This window comes from Populus alba, chromosome 12 (assembly GCF_005239225.2).
Source record: "Populus alba chromosome 12, ASM523922v2, whole genome shotgun sequence".
Classification (NCBI taxonomy): domain Eukaryota; kingdom Viridiplantae; phylum Streptophyta; class Magnoliopsida; order Malpighiales; family Salicaceae; genus Populus; species Populus alba.
The window spans coordinates 6,157,938-6,168,917 of NC_133295.1; the positions used below are offsets into that span (position 1 = coordinate 6,157,938).

The window sequence follows — 10,980 nt, forward strand, 5'->3', positions numbered from 1 at the left end:
ATTAACACAACTTGCAAATATAAAATTGAATTTTTTTCAATAACAAGAACAATAAAAAAAATTATAGAACAAAAAAAAAAAAAAACAAGGCAAGCACAGTAAAAATAATAACAAAAGGGAAAACCATTATTTTTGCCTCATTGTCAATTCTGTTCCTCTTATTCTCAGTTTTTTTGTAAAAATAAAACTTTTTTTTTTATTAATATAAACTTAAACAAACTATCAAAATCTAATTTACTCAATGTAATGTGTAAAGATATATTTTTTTTAAATCAATTAAAAAAAAAAAACATTGTTTCAATCTAATCTAAAATGTTGTGTGTTTATGAAACCGTGTTTTCCCACGCTTTTAAGGTTCTTGTTAATTAATGTTTGGAAGACGAAACAAAATTAGAGCCATTTCCGAGCGTGATTACACGCGCCCACAAAAGCCCGCCAGTTTGTCCCTTCCTCTCCCGCCATTACAACACCAGATTATATAAGGCCACACTTCAGTTTCTTGAACTTTTTATAAACCCCAACAACGAAACCCTAATTTTTTGATAATCAAATGGGTGAAAATAACAATTTTGAAGAACAGAACAAGCTCCCTGAGCTCAAGCTAGGTAAAATAATTAGTGTTTTCGTTTTTTTTTTTTTTTTTTTTTCCCGGGGTTGAGAAATGATTTGATTCTTGAAATTTTTGTATCAGATGCTAAGCAGGCTCAAGGGTTTCTCTCTTTCTTCAAAACCCTACCCCATGTAAGTCCTAATTAATCTCTTAATTGCTTGGAAAATTAAGCATTTCTTAAAGAAAATAATTTTGAGTTCTGGGTTATTTATTTATAGTTTTGTTTTAGTGTTTAGAATTTATTTATTAATTACTTATTTTATTTGGGCGTGTTTCGTTTTTGCGTTTGATGTTGCAGGACCCTAGGGCGGTTCGGGTCTTTGATAGGCGGGTCAGTTCATGTTTGGCCTCTTATTGAACCTCTGAATTATTTCTATCTTGATCTGATATGGAATGAGTTCATCTCCATTTGGCATTAAGTGTTGGATTTTCATCTTTAATTGTGAAACTTAACTGTTTTAGTACGGAATTAGTAGTATGATTTAGGGAATCCTTTAAAGGGATCAATGAACACTGTTTCCTTTTGAGGAATTCAGTATTCTTACAATCCAATGACGATACTGCTTTTAGAGGAAATTTATCCTTGTTGTTTCTTGCATTCTATTACCTATTCAATTTTTTTTTGCCATCAATATTACAACACCAAGTCATTCACAAGGAAAACAATATGCCTGTGTTAGAAATGATCTTGATGTCCACCACTGGTGGCATCTCCGAAGAAGTTTGTTTCCTAAGTAAGGATGCTATTTCAAACTAGCTCAGATACACACATGTATAGATTATTAAAATGCAAGCCAGAATTATAAGGTTTTCTATAAATGCTACCCCTTTTCTTATGACATGCATGTTTTTTTTTTGGTTATTGTGATGACTATGATCTCACAAATTACCAGCTATTGTTCTTCATAAGTAGAATTTATAAGTATTTCATTTTGGTTTCTTTGTTTGTCAACTTAACAATTGTCAACTTTGTTATTAATCTTGTTTAAATATGCAGGACTATTATACAGTTCATGCTGAAAATGCGACCTTCATTGCAAAGACATACTACCACACTACAACTGCTTTGCGCCAGTTGGGGAGTGGATCTAATGGTCTTTCTAGTGTGAGCATTAGTAAGAACATGTTTGAAACAATTGCCCGGGATCTTCTTTTGGAGAGAACAGACCATACTCTTGAGCTCTATGAAGGGAGTGGATCCAATTGGAAACTAGTGAAAAGTGGGACTCCTGGAAATCTTGGCAGTTTTGAAGATGTTTTGTTTGCAAACAATGACATGCAGGATTCTCCTGTGGTTGTTGCACTCTTGTTAAACTTCCGTGAAAATGGGTGCACTGTTGGGTTGAGTTATGTTGATTTAACAAAAAGAGTTATTGGGCTGGCTGAATTTCTAGATGATAGCCACTTTACAAATGTCGAGTCAGCTTTAGTTGCCCTCAGTTGCAAGGAATGCCTTTTGCCCATGGAGAGTGGCAAGTCCAATGACTGCAGAACTCTGCATGATGTTTTGACCAAATGCGGTGTGATGTTAACTGAGAGAAAGAAAAATGAATTCAAAACAAGAGATTTGGTGCAGGATCTTGGTAGGCTTGTCAAAGGTCCCCTTGAACCAGTCCGAGATTTAGTTTCTGGTTTTGAATTTGCACCTGGTGCTTTGGGAGCATTATTGTCCTATGCAGAATTACTTGCAGACGAGAACAATTATGGTAATTATAGAATTAGAAAGTACAATCTTGACAGCTACATGAGACTTGATTCTGCTGCCACGAGGGCACTGAATGTCCTTGAAAGCAAAACTGATGCAAACAAAAATTTTAGTTTATTTGGTCTCATGAATAGAACTTGTACAGCTGGGATGGGAAAAAGATTGCTTCATATGTGGCTAAAACAGCCTTTATTGGAAGTAGATGCAATCAACTCCAGGCTAGATTTGGTGCAGGCATTTGTGGACGATACCGGGCTTCGCCAAGATCTAAGACAGCATCTGAAAAGAATCTCAGATATTGAACGACTGATGCACATTGTTGAGAAAGGAAGAGCTGGCTTGCACCATATTGTGAAACTTTATCAGGTGAAATTCAACTTTCTGTTTCCTGTACTCATTCCTTAATGCATGTGCTTGATGTAGGATGGCTGGGTTAGTGATTATTTGACTAGACAATTAGTTAAAACGCTGACTCTTCTCCATTTTCTACCAAGCTGGTTAATATTTCATGCCTATTTCTGCTTATTCTCACTCTCCATCCTTGGTTGAGGAAAATTATATGGTACTTTTAGAGTAGAGTAGCTCCTGGTATGGAAAGTGTAGGTTGTTTTCAGATGAAAAGCTCGCTAGTGTTTGTATTCTTCCTTTTTTGGCACTCTCTTTCCCTTGATGCTACAGAGAAGTAGTATCGAAGGTGGCCTAGTGTTACATGGAACTTGTAGAGTGGAGTTGCAACCTGTTATGGAACTGAAATGCTGATCAATCTTCAGAAAAGAACTTGCTGGTGTCATCTGCAGTTGAACTTTTTGTTTGTTTTCTTTCTTTCTCGGCCTTTTTTGCTCTTTTCTTCTTATGCTATGTAGAAGTGTCCATGCTGCGAAGTTCATACTATCCTTTAAATAATTATTCATGTTGCTTTTTTTAACTAATTAATTATCACATGCACTGTGTTCTACGCTATTTTTATAAAATAATTGTATTTTAATCTCTCAGTTAATGTGCCTCTGTTTTTCTTTTTAACTTGATACATTTTTGGGATGCAGTCCATCATAAGACTGCCATACATTAAAGGTGCTCTGGAACGATACGATGGCCAATTTTCATCCCTTATCAAGGAAAAGTATTTGGAGTTCCTTGAGGTGTGGACTGATGATAACCACTTGAATAAGTTCATTGCACTTGTTGAAACTGCTGTTGACCTAGATCAACTTGACAATGGGGAATACATGATTTCACCTGGTTATGAAGCTGCCTTAGGTGCACTAAAAGCTGAACAGGAGTCATTGGAGCACCAGATACACAATTTGCATAAACAAACTGCTTCTGATCTTGACCTTCCTCTAGATAAGGGATTGAAGTTAGATAAGGGAACGCAATACGGTCATGTCTTCCGAATTACAAAGAAGGAAGAGCCAAAAATACGGAAAAAGCTGACCACCCAGTTTATTGTCCTTGAAACTCGTAAGGATGGGGTAAAATTCACAAACACGAAACTTAAAAAATTAGGTGACCAGTACCAAAAGATAGTTGAGAACTATAAGAGTCATCAGAAGGAGCTTGTCAGTCGAGTGGTTCAAATTACAGCAACTTTCTCTGAGGTATTCATCCTTTATCATGTACTGACTTCGACAGAGCTCTTATTCTTGATTAATGCAAGTTCTATGCTGCAGGTGTTTGAGAACTTATCTGGCTTGCTTTCTGAAATGGATGTCTTACTTAGTTTTGCTGATTTGGCTTCTAGTTGTCCTACTCCATACACAAGGCCTGACATCACTCCATCTGTAATTATTTGCTCCATTCACTTCCTTCCTTTAATCTATCTTCTTGTTTTGGAAAAGCTTTATGGTATGATATTTACCCTCTTGGCTGTTATAGGACGTGGGAGATATTATATTAGAAGGGAGTAGACATCCATGTGTGGAAGCTCAGGATTGGGTGAATTTTATTCCAAATGATTGCAAACTTGTGAGTATTCAATTGATGAAGGAGAGCATGCTCCTTCTGGACTTCTAATATCCAAGTGCCCCATTAATGTTTCTTTGTTATCTTTCCATGAATCAGGTCAGGGGAAAGAGTTGGTTCCAAATAATCACAGGGCCTAATATGGGTGGGAAATCCACATTTATTCGGCAAGTATGGATGTTTTTATGATTCGGTGTGATGCCGCTATTCGTTACTTATTTTGTCTTTCATTATATCACTCTCACCTCTAGAATTTTTAGATCTTATTGATATTTCAGTCTGTCAATGCATTTGACTCAACACAAATTGAGTTGATGTTCATCAATGGGAGACACCGAACTCCCTCTCAATTTCTTGTTTCACAAGATCTTCAATCTATCAAGTTAATTGACAATTTTCCAAGATTGCTATATCTGTATAATTTGGTTTCATTTGCAGATAGGTGTGAATATTCTCATGGCCCAAGTTGGTTCTTTCATTCCCTGTGACAAGGCTACTATTTCTGTACGTGATTGCATTTTTGCACGTGTGGGTGCTGGTGATTGTCAAGTGAGTCAGTGAAACAGCCTTTTAAAGTTCAAACTCTTGAAAATAAATGTCGTGGATGCAACGAATTTGGAAGTTATCTGCTTTTGCTCCTTTCTGCATATTTATTATCTTGATTTTTACTCCAGGATTGTAAAGTTCTATGCTCAATAATCATCAATTTCAAAGTTCCTACACGCTTCATGTCTGCTGTTGAAATGCTCATGTACTCATCCTATTATTTGCCTTGGGAAAGGTCACCTTTGCAGGATGTAGCTGTGAACCTATGTTATGTTGTATCAATGCACAAGATTAAATCTAGCTGCTTTACCCTGCTCTGCTATTTTAAAATGTAATATGTTTGTGTGTTTTGATAGGGAAATGTTTGATAACGAGATACAATCGGAAACATCAGCTGTAGCATGATGTATGTGTTGCATTGAGTTTTAACTACTTGTAGAAATAAATTAGAGTGCATCACAAGAAGGGCAGAAAAAAATAAATACCTGAATTGTTGATACAATTTACATCCAAATGCTAAGGTACAGAGCAAATAGATTTGCTTTCCTTTTGTGCTTCTGAGGATGTAAAAAATAAGATTTCAATCTCAAATAGCAGTCTATTAATGCATCGACAGCAAAAAATTCAATTTGAAATCTGTTTGGTATAAAACTGTCTTAGTTCAATATTTTTATTAAGCCACTAATTTGATTCTCATCTCCTCATCCATCTAAATCTATATTCATCCTAGACTAGTTGAAAAACTTGAGCTAAACCCTCCACTCTTTAGATCTTTTTTTCTTGCATTAGTCATTAATTTGAACTTGTAAAGTATTTGTAATACCATTAGATATTGGATTATTTTAGCAGCATAGACTTCAAGATATATAAAATCTTTGGACCTAATCAAAACATGCTACAAAATGCCTGTCAGATAATAGATGTAGTTGATAACGCCTTAATTCCAAAAAAAAAAAAAGTCATTCTGTTGTCATATGCTGATAGTATCAGGAAACTTTTACTAGTATATTTGCTAGTACACTTAAAAAGTAGTTTAACCATGTGATAAGCATGGACCAATTTGATATATATATGCCTGTAAAATTTACCTGATTAGTTTTTGTGCTTTTTGCTTCTTCTTTTTTTTTTTACCTGTAAAATGTGTCCAGAGAGTTTGAAACTGAACAACATATTTTAGTGATTACTTGGTGTCTTGTGTATCACATTCACTACTCGACTGTTTGACTGTTTTGTTTCTGTGAAGGTGATTATATTACTTGCTTACAATGAAAGGATGGATGTTACATGTTTCCTTGCTATTGAAGTTTATGCATCTGTTTCCTTTCTTTTAGATGCGTGGAGTTTCTACTTTTATGCAAGAAATGCTTGAAACTGCTTCAATCCTTAAAGGAGCAACAGATAGGTCATTGATAATCATTGATGAGTTAGGCCGCGGGACATCAACTTATGATGGATTTGGTAGGTTTCAACGATTTCCAGAGCCTTGGGATAGTTGGTTTTTATGGGTTTTTTTATTTGAAGTTGTGGTTGAAGCTCTCTAAATCATCTAACCTAAAAAAGTTTCAGTTAAAGTTTTTTTAAAACTGTTAAATGGATGTTTTGAAATTTTTTCTCTCTTTTTCCCCCCCTTTTCATTCCTGTTATTTGAAAAGCATGAACTATGTCTGCTCTCCTTACTTTAAATCAGTATGGTTTAAAGAATTGTTCTGCTATTGAAGTTACAAGCATCCAATTAGACTTCTTTGGGGTTTGAGAGTTTCTGAAATTTAACCATGTCTGCTCTCCTTTTTCTTGATGAGTTCAGGGAAACTACTTTTCTTCATTTATTTGTAGTTTTGACTGTGGAGTTTTCTGCTTTTAAACATTGCTTAGAGCCTCTTTTCACCTTTGGTTGGAAGTGATGAAGTAGCTTTATTGTTCGATCCATATTGGAATTTATTGTTTGGTTTGGGTAAACCTCATAGGTAAACGTAATTTTGTTTATCATGTTTTGTTCTGTTTCCCAGGCTTGGCATGGGCCATATGTGAACACCTGGTTCGAGAGTTAAAAGCACCTACTTTATTTGCAACCCACTTTCACGAACTGACTGCATTAGCTCATCAAAAAGCTGACCAGGAGCCACATGCGAAGCAAATTGTTGGTGTTGAAAACTATCATGTCAGTGCACACATCGACTCATCAAATCACAAGTTGACCATGCTGTACAAGGTAAATGCATTGAGGCATGGCCTCAGCACCTAGAATTGCAGGTGCTTGATTGTATGCCTTTTGTTTTTTTATTTTTCAAAGACTAGCTTTTATCATAATTTTGTAACTGTTGTTTCTGCCTTCCCTTCGATCTTTGTAATTAACTGATTGGATTAGTGTAAGAGTAATAGAACTATAAATGACATGAAGGAGAAAAGACCTTTGAAGGAGTGGTTTTTAGTGTTTTCCTTTGCATCACTCCTTTCAATTACTCTCTTTGTTGTGTAGCAAGCTTTGCTTACATAATGGAAAAACAAGTGGAGAAAAAGGAAAGAAAATGAGGAACTTCAATTTTTATTTTATTTAATTTTTTTGGGTTTTGGATTCTCTATTATGATACGAGTTCTATTTGACACAGAAACAACGGTCTTCAATCATTATTCTTAGTAGTGGCATATATCATTGTTGGACTAGCAATTATAGGATTAGTTTCTGACTAGATGCGATTCTTCTGCTTTTGAGTGACTGGGTTAGCAAAAGAAAGTTTAAAATGCTTACACTAATGACCTTCATACAATCTTGAATTCCAGGTTGAGCCAGGGGCTTGTGATCAAAGTTTTGGTATTCATGTTGCAGAATTTGCTAACTTTCCTGAAAGTGTTGTTGCCCTTGCCCGACAAAAGGCTGCTGAATTGGAAGATTTCTCACCTGCTGCAATCATTTCAGATGATGCTAGAGAAGAGGTTTGTCTTTAATGAATCCAAAAGCTTCTAGCTCAGCATCGGCTCTATACCATCTGTATAGCCTTCTAGTTATATGAGCTTTCTGATAATTTCTGTTGATAAGCCTTAGATTGATACAGTGGTATGTAGGCCAATGTTATACAAGCCTTGACGTTTCAGTTAGTGTCAACATTTGAAGGGACGTGCCACTCTGGTTTGACTTCTCCTCCTTACTAAGCAAGCCATCCAGAGTTTACATGCTAGAGTATCAAGACCTTTGGCTTGATGCTCCACTGCTGTAGTGTGAAAAACAACTTCGAATTCAAGTTGATTGACTGAGATAGCACTATGGAGTATAGATTTCCTGTCAGTAATCTCCAGTGTTTGAGCCAGTCTTGAGGGGAACATCATGTCACTCTTTGGCAGTCCCAAAACTTTCATGCTGTATAGCATTCTCGAAACGTTTTTCTGTTTCTGATAGCAAAGTTTTCACGTGAACTGAACTTGGTAAAACGATACCATACTATCACAAAGCATTCTATTAGGTTGGAATATTGACCTATTCATTTATGATTTGTAGGTTGGATCCAAACGAAAGAGAGAGTGCAATATGGATGATATGTCAAAAGGTGCAGCTCGGGCTCACCGGTTTCTGAAGGACTTCTCTGATTTGCCATTAGACACAATGGACTTGAAGCAGGCTCTGCTACAGATAGGCAAACTGAAAGATGACTTGGAGAAAGATGCAGTAAATTGCCATTGGCTCCAGCAATTCTTCTAGTTGTCCTTGGATGGATCAATATTTGAATTAGATATTGCAAAGTCTCAACGAGTACAGTATTTGAACATTATGCTTGACGCAGGTATTGGGTTTTGTAATCGTTTCTTGGCTCAGTGGTCTCTTAAAATTTTGTTGGGGCTCAGATCAATTTTAGGTCATGTTGGGGACTGGTCTCTTGTATCTGAGCATATGTAATTTATCCTTGTTGGGGCTCAAACAAATTTCTTTTATTTTCATGTATAATATATGAGCTATTCTGAGAAAATGGAAAAGGATTTCTTTCGTTTGCATTTAGCAATCCGACGAAGTTCATGCATTGCCTCAAACAATATAGCTTTTGAGTAGTTTTTCTCATGTAGGATTAAAATCTGAGCTTCCCCATCCCTTTATTTTTTTTTGTTGGAGTGCTTTTCTCACTCCTTAAGAGATGATTGTTTGTTTCATTTATCTTCAAAACGTGTTTTATGTTACCATTACCATGACCTTGCCACCGGCATCAAGCTTTTCTGGATGACCCATTTGTTTAAAATCATACTTGTGTGGGAGAATTCCTAAACTGATTTATCCTTATCCCTATATTTTTTCATTGATTGAAATGATGGCGAAACTTTTATGGCCATTGAATCATTGCTCGTACTTCTTGCAATCGGCTACGGAGATTTGTGCCACAAGATGCATCGTTTCTTATGATCTAATGTCTGAAAATGAAGCGAGGAGGGGTTTATGTCTGAGCTGATTGCAAGACCCAAGTTTGTTGAGGAAAAGAAAGAGACGGTGAAGAGAAGTTTTAGAGGTTTTTTTTTTTCTTAGAGAAAAGAAAGATGAGTAATTTTGGAATAATAATTTTTATTTGAAATTACTTCAGTAAATCGAAGAGTTTCTCTTTTATTTTCTTTTGCTTATTTTTTATGATTTTGATTCCATTTATAATTCAAATCAATACTCTTAATCTCTAAACACAATAATTGATTTAACTATTAAAATTAAATTCAATTCCAAGAGTTACAAACATCCTATAAAACAAACAAGTTCATTGATTTGATCGAAACTCTTTTTGATAGTTTGAAACTAATATAGAGCAACATGTCAAACCTGTTAAAAGAGCCATGGACTAGTGATTTTAGCTTTCTTGTGAATGTGTTAATCTAACTTTAGTTTTTTTGAATTATTTTTTTTACATATCGATTTAAGATTTCTTGCTTTCTTACCCTCTAGTTTGTATCACAATTGCCATGTAGTTTAATCTCTCACATCAAATGGCCACCTTTTATTTTTAAAGATTTAAGGGATTGAGACTTTTAGATTTATGCAGGTGTAGGATTTCATGAGTGCTTTGTAACAATGAGCCCCATGCAAATCAACATAGAAAAAAAAAACACAAGACATAATCTTTCAGGGACAAAGATAAAAGATAGGTAAACTGGGCACCATGATCACGTCGAAAAATGAATAAAAAAGAGAGGCAGTGTAGGTTCTTTGACAAACCTGAGTAGTTAACTACTTGCTTTGAGCATTGGCCAAAACCCAGTAAAACGTTGAAAGATGAAGATGTAAAAACAGCTCAAAGCAAACTTAGCTGAACTGCTTGGCAGCTTGAAAAACAAGGGCAGATAAATGTAAATTAGTAGATGATAGATAAAGATAAACGGCAACAATAATGAAAACTTGGCTCATAGAAAGACGAAAAAAAGACCTAAATCTGAGTAGACAAGATGCATGCTTCAAAAGGGATGTATATAGAGGAAGATAAACCGAATATATGCTGCTAGTTAGGGGTGATAAAACAACAACCAAGAAGAGAGCTAGCTACATTAATGCCAACTCAAAGAATCAGAGAATACACTTTTAAAAACTTTGAGGAGCTAATTAACTCACCAGAAAGTAAAAGAATTACCTCAATCGCAACTCTTAGCAGAAGAAACATCAGAAGAGAGTTGCACAGATATCCAAATAACAAGCATAGAATCAATCATTTCCTCAATTAGCTAACCAGTCTATAGCCACGTTGGCCTCCCGGAATGCATGTTGGATTTGCACTTCCTAGTCTCTGGTTAACAGTCCTCTAGCCATGGCGATGAGTGCATCGTTCGAATCAATTTGCGCTTGAGTCTTTGTGACAAATTCAACAGCTAGAGTAGAATCAAACTCGAGAAGCAATTTCCTAATGCCCAGCTCCGAAGCCAGTTCCAGGCCACAAACCATTGCCCACAGTTCAGCTTTGACAAATGAACAGATCTCTGTGCTGATAGCAAAACCTCCTATCCAGTTACCATTACTGTCCCGAATGAGACCTCCAACTCCTGCCTGTCCCGAATTACCTTTATTGCATCCAACATATGTTAGGAATGTAAGCGATGGGTTTTTTTTACAATTTACTTTGATTTTTATTACTAAGGTTAATAATATAAGCAATCGTTTCTTGAAAAATTATTTGATTTGTATTGCTATCATAGCATTCTTATGTCC

The 10,980-nt window shown here is 35.7% G+C and overlaps 1 protein-coding gene across 1 annotated transcript; it reads left to right on the forward strand.

Annotated features, from left to right (window-relative positions):
- Positions 1 to 346: 346 nt before the first annotated feature.
- Positions 347 to 8,812, forward strand: LOC118030219 (DNA mismatch repair protein MSH2). Its single transcript, XM_035034231.2, has 13 exons — positions 347 to 605; positions 692 to 741; positions 909 to 941; positions 1,608 to 2,681; positions 3,359 to 3,913; positions 3,986 to 4,096; positions 4,191 to 4,280; positions 4,377 to 4,448; positions 4,716 to 4,826; positions 6,155 to 6,281; positions 6,830 to 7,032; positions 7,602 to 7,754; positions 8,314 to 8,812. The coding sequence occupies exons 1-13, from the start codon at positions 551 to 553 to the stop codon at positions 8,512 to 8,514; spliced, it is 2,835 nt and encodes a 944-aa protein (XP_034890122.1). The 5' UTR covers positions 347 to 550; the 3' UTR covers positions 8,515 to 8,812.
- Positions 8,813 to 10,980: the final 2,168 nt, after the last annotated feature.

Bases quoted from the DNA above. Each gene is read 5' to 3' on its own strand.
- LOC118030219 (XM_035034231.2), top strand. From the start codon at position 551: ATGGGTGAAAATAACAATTTTGAAGAACAGAACAAGCTCCCTGAGCTC. The intron at 2,682-3,358 runs GTGAAATTCAAC...TTTGGGATGCAG, and splicing joins ATATTGTGAAACTTTATCAG to TCCATCATAAGACTGCCATA. The intron at 3,914-3,985 runs GTATTCATCCTT...TCTATGCTGCAG, and splicing joins TTACAGCAACTTTCTCTGAG to GTGTTTGAGAACTTATCTGG.